This window comes from Theropithecus gelada, chromosome X (genome assembly GCF_003255815.1).
Source record: "Theropithecus gelada isolate Dixy chromosome X, Tgel_1.0, whole genome shotgun sequence".
NCBI lineage: Eukaryota > Metazoa > Chordata > Mammalia > Primates > Cercopithecidae > Theropithecus > Theropithecus gelada.
This window is the reverse complement of record NC_037689.1, coordinates 81,133,326-81,151,829: the sequence shown is the minus strand read 5'-3', so window position 1 is coordinate 81,151,829 and position 18,504 is coordinate 81,133,326. Positions and strand designations below refer to the sequence as shown.

The following is an 18,504-nucleotide window of genomic DNA, read 5'->3' as shown; positions in this document are numbered from 1 at the left end:
TACCTTCAGAAGGAACACAATATTTAAAATCTGTAGTAATTTTATTTTGGAATGAACAACCATGTGGAAATAAAGCTTAAAAATAATGTAAGGAAATCCATTTCCATTAAAGATGAGAACATTCCAGAAACAAAAATGCATACGTTAACTTCACTTTACAACAGTACATGGTGCAGTCTGTGGCAGGCCTTAGGAAAAATGGTTTTAACCCATGCCTCACTGAACAGCAATAAAGAAACTATGTTTTGAGTAGATCACTATATAAGATAAAATATAAAAGCCTACAAACAAGGTAACTAACATTAAATGTGAATTTGCTATAAACGTTTATTCTTATACTAGCAGTTTCACTAATCAAGTGTATTTTAAATAATATAATCTGCTGCATTTCTATAACAAAGAGATGAAGGCACAGCTAGTGCAAGCATAATAAAATCCATTTACCTCAATGAGAAGGCTAGGAAAAGGATGCTATCTCGCTTCACTTTACAATCCCAAACATAGATCTCAGTTACAAGTTCTGGTAATTTTTCATAGCTACAGCCTAATAGCAACCTAAAAAAAGCAATGGATTCACAATAGTAAAGTCTTCACATACTTTGAGAATTCACTGCCTAATAAAATTGTTGACAAAGTTTATACCACTGGAGTGCTAGGTGAAATGCATTGTTAAATATATTTGGACATAATTTTAAATTGAAGACTACCAAGAAGAGACACGTGAAGACTGCAAGTAACGAATGATTAAGTTTTGGTTATTGTAAAAGCCGGTTGTTAACCTGGGGGCCCACATACTCCAACCATTCTGCTTCAACAATCGTTGACTTCTGCCTGGGAGTTTCGGTTTTTGCCTTTAGCACCATAAAGTGCAGTCACCCAATTCTCCTGAGTCATTCTGTCATAAACCAGGTTATTACATTCCCCGATCATAGCCTCTTGCTCTGCCTCAAGGGCTTCTCCTGTAAAGTATAACACAGCTCTTGAGATGACAAAAGTGTGCAAGGTGTGAGCTAATGAGGTCATCCTCATTAGCATCTAGGCCCCACTGGAGAGCATTGAAGAAGGACTCTTGGGGAAATTCCCGGGTTGCGGTACACATCAGCCCCCCAAAACTGTGTCTTTCAGGACCGTTTGCACAGTGACGTTCTTTCCCTTCTTCCATTCTATCATGGTGCCAAAGCAATACTCTACCGCAGATCCCCTGAAGGGGTGGGGGTCACAGTAATCGAGCTTAGACTTGAGGGTGTATGTTTCGGTCAGCACCTCATTTGTGAAGTAGTCGTTGGGTTCGGAGTGAAATCCCAGTGTAAAAGTGAGTGGCTCCTTGGATTTTGGAAACTTGACTTTCACGTCTCGCAAGAGCTTCAGAATGGGATCGTCATACTTTTGTCGTCGTTGTTTCGTTTTTTCGGAGTATTGCTCTGTAGCCCAGGCTGGAGTGCAGTGGCGCAATTTCAGTTCACTGTAACCTCCACCTCCTGGCTTCAAGCGATTCTCTTGTTTCAGCCTCCTGAGCAGCTGGGACTACAGGCGCGTGCCACCACGCCCGGCTAATTTCTTTTTTTTTTTTTTTGTATTTTTAGTAAAGACTGAGTTTCACCGTGTTAGCCAGGAAGGTCTCGATCTCCTGACCTTGTGATCCGCACGCCTCGGCCTTCCAAAATGCTGGGATTTCAGGCGTGAGCCACCGCGCCCGGCCTAGTCATATTTCTTAATCAGCGGGGCCACCTCCTGGACATTCTTTAAAGCCGTGAGCCAGAAATCGGGGATCCCTATAGGATTCTCTTTTTCTCCGTCCATATTATGTCCCTCGATTCCTCCATACTCCCCAAACACCTCCCCGACATTCTCGAAATCCTCCTCACAATCCTCCACCAAGTTCTCATACTCTGGATTCTCCTCTGGACCATATATCTGAGCATTAGAATCACCGGCCACCTCATTATACTCATAGTCCGCGACCTTGAACTTCATCTCTCACACTCCTCTTTCGCTCATACAGTGCATTGGTGATCTGCCGTCTCTTTTTCAATAAGGGTTCATAGATGGCAGCAAACTTCCTCTCGATGGAATGAAATTCCCTCAGGTACTTGGCCTCTAGGACGGCACATTTGGTCTGAAGCTTTTTGAGAGTGTACACTCGGTACTTAACCACCAGAGGCTGCCTCTCAATAAAATCTACGTCTGGGGAGTACTCCACCAAAGACTGAGGAGAGGCTGTGGCTGCCACAGCACCGGGTAATGGGCCCTTTTCACCGGCTGTGCTGTGTTCTCTGAACCCTTCCATTATTAGCTTTTTGGCAGGGAAGCACTCACCGAACTGTAGGCGATGGCTTGGCCCAGGCTGCCGGCACCTGGGGAGGCTAAGACGGATGCTGAATGAAGCAGCTGCAGCTGCTATGGAAGCTGGCCTGGGGTGGCGCAAGCCGCGGAGGGCAAGAGTAGCAGGATAAAGGTCTTTCCCACTAGCTGCCGTGGCAAAAGGAGGAGGTTCCACAATCCCATTGTGCAGAAAATGACTCTCTAAACCCTTTTTTTGCTTAACAGCTCGCCCTATTTGCTGAGTAGCCGTGATTGACAAACCGTCGTCCAATGAATGATTAGATCCGTCACATTACTAGTGCCAGTCACCTTCCTGGCGGTAGCAGCTCCCACAGTTTCTATACGGGAGGGGCTTACTGAAAATCATCTGGTCGGGGAGAAGCGGTCAGAAACTGCTTTAAACCTGAGAAAACTTAAATGTAGAAGAGCAAAGAAATGAGGCGAGAGGTGTTTTTAGAGACCAGAAACGTGACTCAAAGCCTTATATTTAAATACACGAACAAAAGAGAAAAGGGGAAAAACATCAAAATATTAGCCGTGAATATCTTTAGATGGTGTGACTCCCCATTAACTTTTTATTTTCTAATTTTGGCTTTTCAAAATCTCTATGAAGGTTGTGCACTCGCTTTAGATTGGATCAACCCTGATAATATTTACCGGTGTGCAGGGGGATGAGATGGAATGGGGATGGGGGAAAGGAAGGCCTATGGTAACCAGTGCCCACAGTCATATGTATGACAAGTTCACACTTGACATCTGGGTTATCAATGACCCAGAGCACTGCTGCTGAATTGCCAATTACCCTTTCTCAATGCTGGCTCTTTTGGAGGCAAAATGGAAAGGATGCTTACATGTCAAGCGATATTACTGAAAAGCAAACCATTTGTTTTGAAATTCTGAATAAATTGGAAATATTTGATGACCCAGCACTAGAGAATAGATGAAAGACATAATATGATGTATTCAGAGCAGGGAATACCATGTGACATTAAAAATCCCTATACTAGGGAAAACAGGTTTTTTGGGGTGATATTTCAATATAGATCACCTATAATTTAAAGATTTCAATTTTTAAAAGGGGTTTGTTATTATATTACATATATAAAGGGTTTTCAAAAATAACAGTTTAGTGTAACAATCACATAAATACTCACAGTTAGGGTTTTAGTGTATTTGTTTCCAGGTTTTTAGAGATGTGTGTGTGTGTGTGTGTGTGTGTTAGTTTTATAAAATTATAAATTTATTATTGGTTGAGTGTTTCTCACTCTACCTCAGAGCCACCCTTTTAGATGACAGGTTTCTAGGGACTGTTGATTAGTTGTTTTCTTATGTTAGATGTGGTGCCTGTGCCACTTTCTGCAGATCCAGATTTCCACTTAATAAAACCCCTAGATGATAATGACAAAGAAGAGGGGAAGAGAAGAAACGGGAGTAGAAAGAGGACAGGGTGAAATTCTTCCTATTAGGCTGAAAGGCTCGTGTTAGGGAGTCACAACTGATAGGTCCTGGAGCCTGTCTTGTGTAGAGAATGGACAGAAGAGCTTAAATAGAATATAAAGAATAGATGTTGTTTTCCTCAGTAAATATCCTGTCAATGTTTAGCCACTCCTATTGTGTGTGTGTGTGTGTGTGTTTGATTAAAACACATCTCATTTAAAATACACTGAAAGCAGAAAACTCAAATAATATGTGAAGTTTCAGTAAAGATTCAGGTACATGCCTCAGTCCCATAGTTCCATAGTCATAGGTCCTAAATTGCTTTGTTTTCTTTTTTTTATTCTGTAATTGCAAACCGTTTTTCTTTTTCTGATAATAAGTATAATACAAACTTACTTTCAAAAATTTGGAAAATGAGGGATTCAAAGTGAATAACAGAAACCATCAGCAGTCTCACCATCCTGAGAGAATTAGTGTGATCATATTGGTACATTTTCTTCTTCTTTATGTGTGTACAACAAATGCACAACTTAAAAAATTAAGATCATTGTATTGATTCTTCCATACCTGCCCTCTTAGGTTCCTATCATGAGCAACTTCCTATGCCAATAAATGGTCTTCAAAATTATTATGTAAAATATCATTTATTGATAGTTAAGATATTTAAATAGTTTAATAAATAATAAATGAATAAAAAAGGATAGGTTCATTTAGATGAATTCAAATTTGTAAATTTCTTTTTATAGTCGTACAAGCAGTCTTCAAACCAAAAGTGATTACACTAAATGAAATGTTGCCAAGGAGAAGTAAGCAATATACACTAGGACCCCAATCTGTTTTTTTTAAATCTCTCTTTTGATCTAGTTGTACACCTGCCGACCTACCATCCTACACTCACACACACACACACACACACACACACACCCTAATTTGCATAGACAAAGTTTAAAAGGTGACAAAGACACTATCCTTGACTGAACTTTAGACAGGCTCTTCTAAGCCCTCTTTTCAACTAAGCCTCTTCCATGGGCCTTGTCCTCAAGTCTGCCTAGTCCAGTTTTACCAAGAATCCTGCTCGGCTAGTTTAGACAGGATCTTCCGAATCTTGATATATGATCACCCTCCAAATCTGATCAAATTCCTCATCCCTCACTATCCCCTGAGTGATATAGGATCATCTTGGCCTGCCTTCAGCATGAATCCTATTAGGTCTGTTTAGCAAGAATCCTCCCTACCCTTTATGTCTCTTCTTAGTAGTTTTCCACCCACCAAGCAATGCCCACCATCCCACCTTCCTACCCCTCTAACTCTTCCCCTCCCAACCCCACCCTCACCTGCTGCTTTGCTATAAATCCCCACTTGTTCTTACTGTTCGTGGAGTTGAAGCCCATCTCTCTCCCCATTGTGATAGTCTGGATACCACCTATCACAATAGTCCTTAATAAAGTCTTCCTGACTGCTTTATTGGTATCAGAACATTTTTCAACAATGTTTCTTTAACAATTTCTTTAACAATGTTTAAATACCATAAAGCCATATAGCCAGTTGTTATATCTGGAGTTGTGGAATTTGGGATAATTTCAATGCTTTTTTCTTCTGTACATTTGCCAGTATTTCCTATCTATTTTTATAAGTCATATTCATGAGTTGGATAATTAGAAACCATAAAAGAATAAATGAATGAGAGGAGAAGAGAGAAGCCCCAGCCTTTCCAATAGTAAATAACTCACCTCCCTTCAGAAGGAGCCCAGTCCACAAGAGAGATACAGAAAGGAGTTGGGTCACAGGAAAAAAGATTCAATACTTTCAGTGTCCTCTGTCCACCAGCAGGTCCCATTTAGATTACATTTTTTTCTTTGAATACATGGTTTGCACACCCCAGGCATTTCAAAACACTCAGCTGCTGTCATCCAATTTCTAGGTTCTCTAGAGAAACAGAACTAATAGAATATACAGTCATACACCACATAATGATGTTTTGGTCAACGACAGTGGTCCCATAAGATTAGAATACCATATTTTACTGTACCTTTTCTAATTTTAGATATGTTTAGAGACATAAATACTTACCATTGTGCTGCAATTGCCTACAGTATTCAGTACAGTCATATGCTGTACAGCTTTATAGCCTAAGAGCAATAGGCTATGAACTACCTGTGTAGTGGGCTCTACCATCTAGCTTTGTGTAAAGCATGCTCTATGAGAGTGAAAGGAGAAAAAATATACATTTGTTTTGTCTTTTATGATTGTATAGTTTTCTTTACTGTTGCTCTTTTTTTTTTTTTTAAGTGCACTTTGAGATAGCTACAAAACCCGGGTGGGGTGTGGTGGCTCATGCCTGTAATCCCAGCACTTTGGGAGGCCGAGGCAGGTGGATCACCTGAGGTCAGGAATTTCTGATCAGCCTGGCCAACATGGTGAAACCCCATCTCTACTAAAAATATAAAAATTAGCCGGGCATGGTGGTGTGTGCCTGTAATCCCAGCTACTTGGGAGGCTGAGGCAGGAGAATTGCTTGAACCGGGAGGTGGAGGTTGCAATGAACTGAGATCACACCACTGCACTCCAGCCTGGGCAGCAAAGTGAGACTCTGTCTCAAAAAAAAGAGAGGGAGACACAAAACTGGTTTTCAGAGAATTACAAAGGCTAAGACTGATACAAATCCATATGAGATCCAAATAGAATAACAAACACAACAGTACTGAACTACTTCTGTTTAAAACTGCAATTATTATATTGCCCTTAAGCAATATGATTTATGTACATTATAATTATATAAAATGAGTAGAGAAGTTTTTATTTGACATGCAATAACAATTCAGTAACTACTGCTAACTCCTTCCTTGCAAAAGTTTTATTTTTGGGAATTTTAATAAGCACAAATGTAAAGAAGCCAAATTACTAATTTCCAAAGAGTGCAGATTTGTTTGGCTTGTCTTTCATTTAACTATGGAAATTCCTTGCCTCTATTATAAATATCACAGAACTTTGGCTGGTTGCGATGGCTCACGCCTGTAATCCCAGCACTTTGGGAAGCCAGCATGGGCAGATCACTTGAGGTCAGGAGTTCGAGACCAGCCTGACCAACATGGTGAAACCCCGTCTCTACTAAAAGTACAAAAATTAGCCGAGCATGATGGCAGGTGCCTGTAATCCCAGCTACTCAGGAGGCTGAGGCACGAGAATCACTTGAACCCAGGCAGAGATTGCAGTGAGCCGAGATCTCACCACTGCACTCCAGTCTGGGTGACAGAGTGAGATTCCATCTCAGAAAAAAAATAATAAATAAAACAAATAAGTAAATAAATATCACAGAACTTTAACTGACAGTAATACAGCCTTGTAATAATTCTAATTCTAAAATGATGAAATCAAATCAGAAAACCAGTTTGACCCTCTAACTTATGTTAAATTAGAGCAGTGACAAAAGTATTGAATGTACACTTTCTGGCAGATTTTATGTATTTATTTATTTAGACACACAGTTCAGATCTACATGGAAGTAGATCTTCCAAATACAGAGCAACTTAAATCCCATGGGTCTATTTCAACATATTAAATTTAGAGAACAATCCATGGGCTTTCCGAAAAACAAAATCTCTAATGAATTGACTAGATTGTCTTCTGATGACAGCATAGCGGATACATAAATAGTACCCTTGGAATCTGTATAAGAGAATGAAAGAAGTAGCAAATCAATGAGGCTGTGGGTTTCACTTCTTTATGCATAGAGGTCAAGAGGTTTCACTGGGCTTTTAAATCCCCAGTATACTTATACCACTTCACCACCCAAAACAACTATCTCACCATCCTCCCTATAACATCCTCTAAAAATAAGCCAGTAGACATTTGTTTCCATAGACAAAGTCACGACATTCCTACATCTTACATAAATTACATTTAATAGTTGTTCCTATTGTTAACCATATAGGACTAAATAATGAAAATCAAATCCTACCTACAATTTTAGATATATTTTTATGTTATAACTTCCCTGTACTGTATGGCTTTGCTATCATTTAAACTCAGAATGAACTTTTGGAGAATAAAAGAGTATATTTGTGCTTACAGATAGGAATTACTTATTTCCAGATTGTAAGTGTCATCACCACGAAGTAATGATATGTGGTCATTCACATGTTAATTAGCTTGAGTTAGCTATTCCACAATGTATATACATTTCAAAACATGTTGTACATGACAATACATATATAATTTTAAATTGTCAATTAAAATTAAATAAAATTTGAAATTTCTTGTAAATAAAACCTTATATTCCTGATTCAAAAAAAGAAATCATTTATTTCTAAAATCATATCTAATCTTTTTCAAAGTGTGTTTTACCAATGTCTTTTTCTTTGGGGCTTGACATTTTTATTATGAGTCCACAATTTATTGTAAAATCCTTATAACATATTCTTTCCAGCTTCTTCATCTGGAAAATCATGTCTTCAGTCATATGATGAATCAGTAGCAATGTTGGAAATAACATTGAATCTCTTGAATTTCTCCTCATGTTTTATCTAGACAGTGAAATTTATAAAAGTCACCTAGGAAAATTTCTCAAAGTTCAGCCAACAACAGGAAAAATTGCCACAGATCATAGTCTTGAGTAAGAAAAAAGCAGCCACTGATATGGAGAGCCAGCCTAGCCCTCAACAGGTGCTCTCCTCTTTAACATAAACCATCTCACAACACCAATCTAAGAGACGGCCAGTCTGTTACAGTGACGGATCAAAAAGGGTTACTCTGCAATTGTGTTTGAATATAGAAAAACACATGAACATTGTTCAGAGCACAAAAATGACCAAATACTCCCTTATTCCGGCCAGTGTGAGTAACTACTGTTACTTTACCAATTAGAGTTTTAGTCTCATTCTGATATTCCCTATTTCTAGATAATACATTTAAAAAGACAATCACAGAATTACACCCACCCCCCAACATAATCTAATCCAGAATAAAGCCTAGCTTTCTTAAATCCTCACCCCACTTGCCTAATACAAACACAAATTTTGTATTAAATTCCTTTCAATACCCACTGTATGGCGTTGTTCAAGACAACCCCTAAATTCAGAGATTCACTACTGATCCCAGAACTCAGCATACAGTCATAATGACAGCTAAGATTTATTTTAGTGAAAGGACACAGAGCAAAATCAGCAAAGGGAGAAGGCCCATGGGGCAAAGGCCAAAGGACACCAGGTACAAGCTTCCAAGAGTCCTAAGAGGTGTCACCACTATACACACTTAAACTTCTCCAGCAATGACCTGCGCCAACACCTATTAGGTGTTGCCTACAAGGAAGCTCATCTGAGACTGAGTGACCAAGGTTTTTACTGGGGGCTAGCCACATAGGTACCCTCTGCCTAGCCCATAAAAGTATTTTATACTCTCAAAAGGAAAGTCGGTGTTCAGAGTAAAACACACTGCTTTTACTAACAATTGAGGCACAATGAGCCTTGTGTATCAATTAGGAATCCTATTAATGTAGGAAACTGGTTACCAGACAAATTTCCAGGTTCTAAACAGTGACCTAACTTGCAAGCAAACTTTTCAACATACATCAATCTCAGACCTGCTATGTTAAAGCTTTTCAGCACAGTCTACACCCGTGGCTGTTGGACAAGGCATTTTTATCAGTAAGACCCCATTTAGCAGGGGGATACTAGCCTGCAGGATTGATTTCAGTTTATGCCCTTTAGAAATCCTGGATTTCACCAGTTAAAAAGAATCCCATTAATCATAGAGGTCTATATTAGAAAGCCAGGTGGCTTCCTACTTAGGTTTTTGCATTAGTCTTTTTTTTTTTTTTTTTTTTTTTTAACAGATTGGGGCATCAATTTAAGCAAAGCACAACCCTGATCAGGAAGCTGAAGCTGACTTGAATGCTCTCCAGGGCTGAGGCAGCATGATGATAAAGCACACACACAGGAAGTACAATACCAGAAGGTAGAAGTGGTATCTATGGAAAAAGAGTGCACGGTTGTTAGGATATCCCAAGAAAGACATAGTTAGTCAGATGTACAGGTTAACAGGGCCTCTAAAGTGGCCTTCCATTGATTCCTAGTCTTGTCCAATTAATTCAGTTTAGTCCTTGGTTTTGGACAGACTGCCTCAAGGCAGTCAGTTTCAAACAATTTTGCTTATCCGTGACACCAGTTCATCTGTTTTGTGTGTGTATATCATCTGGAGGTGGTCTTCACAGAAAAAGCAGGACTTGGGGCCACTCGCTTTTGTCTCATAGTCAGCACTGTCAGGTGAGATCTTAGGCTCAGCAGTCAGTTTGGATTCAAAGCATTCTCAGCAGCTTGGGAGATAACACTGATGCTTTTACTGGGGAGGAGGGGAAGCTTCCAGAAGCAGTTCTGACAAACAAAGCTCTCTATCCCTTCTTCTCTGCCTCCATGGGTGCCTGGTTTGTTTTTCTTAGTTTTTCTCAGTTGTTACAAAGTCAGTGTGCCTCATTCAGCAATCGTAATTTACATCTTTCCTAATTATTTTTTCTCTCATCCAGACCATTCATCTGGGTGGGTTTCATGAAAGAGGGACCAAAACATTTCTACAGAAAAACAATTTTACTGACTTAACTGGACCATGTTCTGATCAAATCCTAAATTTTCAAAATGTGTTTATATAACCTGAACTCCTTTTGTCCTGATCATTTATCCAATGAACAGCCACTAAAAAAACAATGCCTTTCCAGGGACAACTGTACAAACTACCAGGAGAAAGGCAAAGGAAGTAGACTTAGGCTCAGCTCACTGTTGCAAAGTGCAACTAATCCAGAGAGGCAAACACAGCAAGTCAATAGCATCCAGCAATCTCTAAGAGGGAGTCAAGTGTCTAATCTTAGGTACAGGAGTCACAGTGTTGTGCTGTGCCCTCCTCTAAACTTGCAGCTTTCATCTGGAATTACATTTAAGGATTCAATTAGTCTCCATGTTAGAAATAAAGAGCCATTCAGTAGTTCAATTTTAAAAGGTCCCATTAGAGAATAAGCCTTTTTCTGCAGGCAGCTGTATATAATCCCAGTGGTCCAACAAAGATACAGGATGCTTTCATAGCTTATGGTCTCATAGAGGAGCATACTAAATCTGCAACAAAGTCTGTGTCGGAGTTCTGTTTATTAAATGAAGCGATTTCATTCAATTTCAGTTCAGTATACTTACTCCCGAGGCTGAAACAGCTCACAGAAAACAGTATCAGGATTCACATTACAGTCAGGTACAGGCAATCAGCATCTGCAAATTCAGGATTCCAACGAAGCAATAGGCTTTTTCCTAGGCATCAGCAAAGATGGTATGTTGCAAGATCACACAGCTGTGTTCCAAGTTCAAGTGACAAGCAAGGCTTTCCTAAGTACTTTTTTATATTGTCAGTGTTGGAGTCCAGATTGGCCTCCTCAAAAATTATGCACATTGGGACAAAAAAATGAACAGCCTCTAATGGTCAGACATTTCATTTCAACAAGGGCTCATTAGCAAACTAAAAACCATTATTAATACTCCAAAAGTGTGTTTCCATCTGGGATTGCCTATCTTCTAACGCTGTCTCCCTTTTTAGAGGTTCTAATAGACAATAATTATACCAAAAATCATCAGTTACGTAGACTTGATTCCTTCCTAATACTAAAAAGTTTAAATTCCAGTTTGCCCACTGGCTGGCAAAAGCAAGAGAGTTGTGTCTCACTAATGTTTGCTTTTTGTGTATTTCCCTGATCATGATGATTCCTTCAGCATTTATGAAATTACAAGCATATACATTTTACATTAGTTTTAATTTATACATCCACACACAATGGGCACAAAATAAAAGGTGATTTTTAATTCTTTTTCTTTTTGCACTCATTTTAAGTTTACTCAACCCCCTGTGAATCAATCAGCACTTACAGGATAAACAACACAGTTTTTGAGAGGTTCTAAGTTGAATTCCAGGTGGAGCAGAGAGTGTGGGTGGAGGATGCTGCAGTTGTGGCTGGCTTTTAAAAAACTTTTTCTTATTCCTCTGGTTTGTCTAAAGTGTTACTCCAGTCCTGAACACTGATTAACTTTCTTTCTTCCCACTTAGAGGAGATAGGAACACACACTAAACACTTATGGCCCATTCAAAGCTCCCCACTGGGAATGTGTGTGCTGCCTTTTCTTTTCCCTCTTGGAGGAGAGAACAAAATACAAAGATGACATATGGGGTTTGGTTTTTATGTTCTCACTTTAGCCTGAAAAGCCAAAACATCCAATGATCCAGGGAACCAACTCTGCTGTGCTTGGCTATGCCATCTTAAAATTCCACAGGTAACTTTTAACTCTTACAACAGACAGCAGCTCTGCTGATATTTTATACCATGAATTAATCTGTGGAATTCAGGCATCAAAGGTTGTTGTGTTAGTCTGTTCTTGCATTGCTTAAAAAACTACCTGAGACTGGGTAATTTATAAAGAAAAGTTTAATTGGTTCATGACTCTGTAAGCTGTACAGAAAGCATGGTGCTGGCAACAGCTCAGCTTCTGGTGAGGCCTCAGGAAGCTTACAATTATGGCAGAAGGTAAAAGGGGAGCTGGTATCTCACATAATGATAGCAGGAGCAAGAGAGAGAGAGCAGGTATCACATGCTTTTTAAACAACTGGATCCTGTAAGAACTGACTCTCTAGCTAAATGACAGCACCAAGTCATAAGAGATCTGTTCCCATGACCCAGACACCTCTCACCAGGCCACACCTCCAACATTGGGAACCACATTTCAGCATGAAATTTGAGTGGTACACATATACAAACCATATCAGTTGTCATCCACTGCTCCTTCATCTTTCCTTTCACAAACAATGCTTCTGCCATATTACAATGAATCGGAGTCATTCTACTGAATCCTATTTTTAAATCCAATTGTGTCAGAAATCCCCAAGACCACTACCAGGATTAGTGATTCACTGGAGTGAGTCACAGGACTAAGCATATAGTCATGGCAAAAATTTATTACAGCGAACAGATACAAAGCAAATCAGCAAAGGTAGTAGGCACATAGGAGAAGTCTGGAAGAAACAAGGGATTGACTTTTAATAGTCTTCTCCCAGTGGAGTAGGATAGGATGAACTTACTTACATGGGTGAATTTACTAGGAAAGAGTTGTGACATATTAAATTCATAGAATGAACTTGCAAATCCAGTTTATAGGCATATGAACAAGGAAACAGAATGAAATAGTAAGTTCATAGGATTGACTTACATAGAATGAACTTGTTAGGAAAGCATTGTGACAAGACCTGCAAAGTGTTGTCTACCAGGAAAACTCATTAGAGACTAATGTCCAAAGTTTATGGGCTTTTTTGTCGGGGACATTAGTTCAATAGGCACCATCTGCCTAGTATGTAGCAAGTTCCACACATCTAGAAGGAAAGTAGATGTTTAGCATACACCACACTGTTTATACAGACAGCCTACACGGAGTGAGCCACACTTATCATGTAAATTCTATCAGTATAGAAAACTGAATACCAACCAAGTTCCCAGAATGCAGCCAAAGTCCAACTTTGCAAACAAACTTTTGTAAGGCTAGGCAGTCTTAACCCTACTGTGTTACCCACTTATTGAAATGCTTCATGGTACTTCTTGTTGTGCATTCTTCCTTGCTGCAACAAGTAGGAAACCCAATTTGGTCAACTGCAGGTGTATTCCTGGTGACCTTGGACTGGGAGGCATTGACATCTTTAAAGAACTATATTTTCCCTTCTCTAGTAAATAAAGAAGTTCTCTGAATATGCTGGTCTAGGAGCAAATCCAGTTAATAGGCATATGAACAAGAAATTAGAATGAATGCTAATGACATCTTTTCATGCAATGTGAAAATTAAAACTTTTTCATTACTTTCTAATTTTACTAGATTTTACATCCTATTGATGTATAAATTCAAAACTTTAAAAGACAGAAAGTCACCTTTGTGCAATATATATTACTCACTTGAATACATACCAATATAGAAAACCACTTACTGGTCAGTTAGAACACATAGGGCAAAGTTTAAATATTCAGATCATTTCTTTCATGGATGACATTATAATGTATAGGTGAAGGAGACTTTTACATCCTGGATCATGATTAAGAGGAACTCTTTGGAAAACACAGAGATACTTTATCTCACATAAAACCAAAAATAAGATCCACCAATTATTAAAGTGAAACCACTGAGTACCCTAGTGCAAAGGAATCCTCTCTTTCCTAGGAATGAAGTCCTTTTTAATTTCCATATTTTAGAGGCATATATAGTGAATGGAAAGAAATTTAATCAAAGAAATACCAAAAAGACACTTCAGTCACCAACGCAGGAAGAGCTCTTGCAGGCATTCATGTTAAATTTTAATTTGCTGAATCCTTGGGCAGAAGGATAACATATTTTAAACACCTGACATGGCCAGAAGTGACTACATGAATTATATGTGAAGTGATCTGAAATACTACTGCCAGCACATTCCTGGAAGATATAGCACTCCCATCAATAACCATGTCTCACTAAGACACCGAATCACAGGAGTAGAAACAAGAAGACAGCTGTTCCTGTGATCCCTTTAACCCATCCCTTTTAACAAACACGCACATTCTGCCTACTAGGTAAGACCAAGACTGCTTATTTTTGTAAAGGTTGAGTGAGTTTTTTTCTTACAGTCAGATAACTTGTATCCTATCACATTTATATCAATTATATTAATTTAACAAAGATCCCCAAGGGAAGAGGGGCTAAATATTCAAATATAATAACTTCAAGATCTGTGTGTAAGGTAAACCAAGGTAAACTGGATCTACAAAATTAGTTATTCGCCTTTTGGAGATCATAGACTCCAAGAAAATTCTGTTTAAAATGTGGACCACCACCTGGTTATCACTTAAAAAGCCACTCACATACAGTTTTATGTATAATTTTACGGAGTTCCTAGACTCCCTAAAGGCCACTTGTGGATCCCGAGTTGAGATTAAGAACCCCATAGGCAGAATAACAGTGTTAAAGCTGTTCAGGTGAAAATCTGGGGATCCAAAAGTGAATCGATCAATATTAAAAGACTTTAGTAAAGTTGGTAAGCCTTCATAAAGAATAATTAGATTGTTTACTTTATAGGTTTGCCCAGTTTATCTTCTCATCCCCCTGATGAGAACTTGCCATTTTAGTCTGTAACATTTGCTTCAATAAGTGTTCCATTAAATAGATTTTGAAGTCTTTCTCCAGTGAGCAAAAAGGCTGGCATTTTCTCGTTTCTTCACAATTGTGGTTTATGATAAGCTTAAAGCTGATGATGAATATGAATGACATCACTTGCTCTCAGTCATGTCTCAAAATATCCGTAGCATTGAATCTGTCTAACACAGACTTCTTTAACAAAGATCGTTACTTGGATCATACCTCCATGGTAGGCACTATCTGCACAAAGTTTGGAGGAACAATATGAATCTCTCCTTCCCAAAAGAGTCAACTCAAGAATCAGGAATTGATAGTGGGTAAAAGAAGCAAGTAAGCGAGTTATGATGTGTTGTCACTATCAAGACTCAGAGTTACATTGTTGCGTTCAATCATGTGCTCTTTCTCCCCTTTACCTCTCTACTTATCTCTCCATTCACATCCATCAAGAAAAAATACCTCCAAACCAAAATATTTTGTAGATACATTCACATTAGAGAAAACTTTCTTCCTTGGCCACTTCCTATTAGATACTAGATATTTTGACACAAATGTCCTTGGTAAGCAAGGTGATTTGGGTAGGTTCCAGTTGCAATACATTGCTTTCTTAGATCCTTGGTTCAAAATGCAGAGAGAGAATCAGCGAGTTTCTACTGTAGCATTACGTCTTATGTGTATAGGATAGCCAGCAGAGATCATTACCTGGATTTCCAGACCACTTTGAAGGCTTAGTTCCTCGGATACTTTTTTCCTGCAATCTTATGGTAGCTTTCAAATGTTTTTCTGATTCCAGTCCCCTCTACTTCTTATGCTCCATGCACTGACACAAGCCAGATCCTTTAAGTGAAATGCATTTTGTTATATCAATCTCATCTCAAAAAATCTCTAGGGCTTCATCTGCCCTTCAGGATGACTAAAAAACTCTTTTATTTTGTCCTTCAATTCCCTTATATGAACCTCTGCTCTAGAACCCAATTAGTTCAGCCATTGTGCCTAGAATATGCCCTCTACTGTCCTATATGGTCTTGTGTTTGTGAGCAACTTCAAAAATAAAATAAAATCCATCAGGGTTCTGAATCCACTTTGGCTGTCTGATCAGGTCTGTGATTTCTTGGTAATATTGCTGTTCCACACATATCTATACTTAAATAATGGCTACATGAAGTTCTCTAAACAGAAAAAAAAGTAACTGAAGGGATACATATGCTAATTCAGGAAGGAAAATAACAATGGATTGGGCAAATATAGAGATAAATATAATAGAATATACTTTACCTCATGAGTCTTAAAAATTATGTTTCATGGTTGAAGCAAAACCATGACATCGGATTTTGCTAATATAATGCTGATTGACTGTACAGAAAATATTCAAGATATTTAAAATTTGACCGACAGGGTAAAAGGACCTAACAGAAGTAAGATTTCTATACATCTAAGTGGAAACATGACAATACTAGTAGACTATGATATATTATGTATGCATATTATAATATCTAGAGAAACCACTAAATAACATATGTAAAGAGATATGTTTAAAACCTAAAGATAAATCAAAATGGAATTCTAAAATGTCATCAACAAGGCAGGAAAAGGAAAGAGAGAAATAAACAATGAAAAGACAGAAAATAACTAATAAATTGGCAGACTAAAGCCTGTTAAGGGATTCCTCAAGACTACCTACACAATCAGAAACTTGATAAAAGTATTCATGAGACTCAGCATACAGTCATACTCGTGGCTAAGATTCATTACAGTGACACAAGAAGGCTATGCAACTGGATCAGCACGGAAAAAGACACAGGTAGTGTCTAAAGGCATCTATGTATGGGCTTTCTATGCTCTTTACCTCTCTTGAGAGGTAACAGAGTATACACTATCCCTCCATGATAAAAAAAAATTGCAGCAACACATATGTAACATTTTTGTCCAGAGTAGTCAGTTTGAGACTTAGAGACTACAGCTTTTATTGGTGGCAGTCACTTAGGCATTCTCTGCCTAGCAACTACCCAAATTACAGATTACCAGAGAAAAGCATGAGGCACAGCAAAACATCTTTATCTGTTATAAAATGTTTTAGAAGGTTGCAGATGCTAGCCAGTGGCCAACCTTGCAAACAGGCCCTTCTAAATATAGCAGCCCTAGGCCTGTTATGTTAACTAGAATCTCTACTGTCCAGCCCATCAGCCCTTTGCCCAGGTGGCTTTACAACAAAATTATTATCAGTAGCGACCTAAGTAGCATAGTGTGACCAATCTGCTGTATTGGTTTTATGCATGCCATTTAGAGGTACTGAACATAGTCAGTTAGAGCAAATTTTACTAGCCTTAAAGGTCTAGCTTCGAAACTCAGTGGTTTCCTCCTTAAGTTTTTTTTTTTTTTTTTTAAATCTTTTGTTTCTTGACCAGTGGTGTCAATCAAAGCACAAGAAAAACTCTCTCCAGTAAGTTGAAACTGAGCTGAAAGTCTTACAGTGCTAATGTTAAGGGGTATGGATGGAGTGGGGAGTAGCTCAACAGTCAGTTTGAATTTAAAGTACTCCCTGCAAGGTGTTAAAACAATAAGTGACATTTTTCTCTGAAATAAGGAGAAAACTTCTAGCAGTAGCTTTGCAAAACAAGTTACAAACAATCCAGCTACACTATTTCAGTTATTTTGAAATGTACAATTAAGTTACTGTTGACTATAGACACTCTGTTGTGCTGTCAAATACTAGGTCTTATTCATTCTTTCTAACGATTTTTTGTACCCATTTACCACCTTTACTTTCCCTGCACACCCACACCACCTTTTCCAGCCTCTAGTAACAACCATCTACTAGGTATCTCCATGGGTTCAATGGTTTTAATTTTTAGCTCCCACAAATAAAAGAACATACAATGCTTGTCTTTCTGTTCCTGGCTTATTTCACTTAACATAATGAACTCCAGTTCCATCCGTTTGCTGCAAATGACTGTATCTCATTTTTTATGGCTAAATAGTACTGCATTGTGTATATGCACCACATTTTTTGTATCTATTCATCTGTTGATGGACACTTAGATTGATTCAGAATCTTGGCAATCTTGGCAATTGTGAACAGTGCTGCAACAAACATGGGAATGCAGATATCTATTTGATATACTGAATCCCTTCTTTTGGGTATATATCCAGCAGTGGGATTGCTGGATCATATGATCACTCTATTTTTAGCTTTTTGAGGAACCTTCAAACTTTACTCCAGAGTGATTGTACTAATTTACATTCCCACCAACTTTGTATGAGAGTTCACTTTTCACCACATTCGTACCAGCATTTTTTATTGCCTGTCTTTTGCATATAAGCAATTTTAACTGGAGTGAGATGGTATCACATTGAAGTTTTGATTTGCATTTCTCTGATGACCAATGATGTTGACCACCTTTTCATGTGCCTGTTTGCCATTTGTATGCCTTCTTTTGATAAATGTCTTCAAATTTTTTGCCCATTTTTTTCAATTGGATTATTCAATTTTTTGTATAGAGATCTTTGAACTTCATTTATATTTTGCTGATTAATCCCTTGTCAGATGGGTGGCTTGCAAATATTTTCTCCCATTCTGTGGGTT

At 38.4% G+C, this 18,504-nt stretch overlaps 1 protein-coding gene across 1 annotated transcript; it reads right to left on the bottom strand.

The window, feature by feature from the left end:
• Window positions 1-464: 464 nt before the first annotated feature.
• Window positions 465-15,152, bottom strand: NAP1L2 (nucleosome assembly protein 1 like 2). Its single transcript, XM_025371844.1, has 2 exons — window positions 15,147-15,152; window positions 465-2,560 (listed from the first exon to the last, which is right to left on the bottom strand). Exons 1-2 carry the CDS (start codon window positions 15,150-15,152, stop codon window positions 1,949-1,951), a joined length of 618 nt encoding a protein of 205 aa, XP_025227629.1. The 3' UTR covers window positions 465-1,948.
• Between the last annotated feature and the right edge of the window lie 3,352 nt (window positions 15,153-18,504).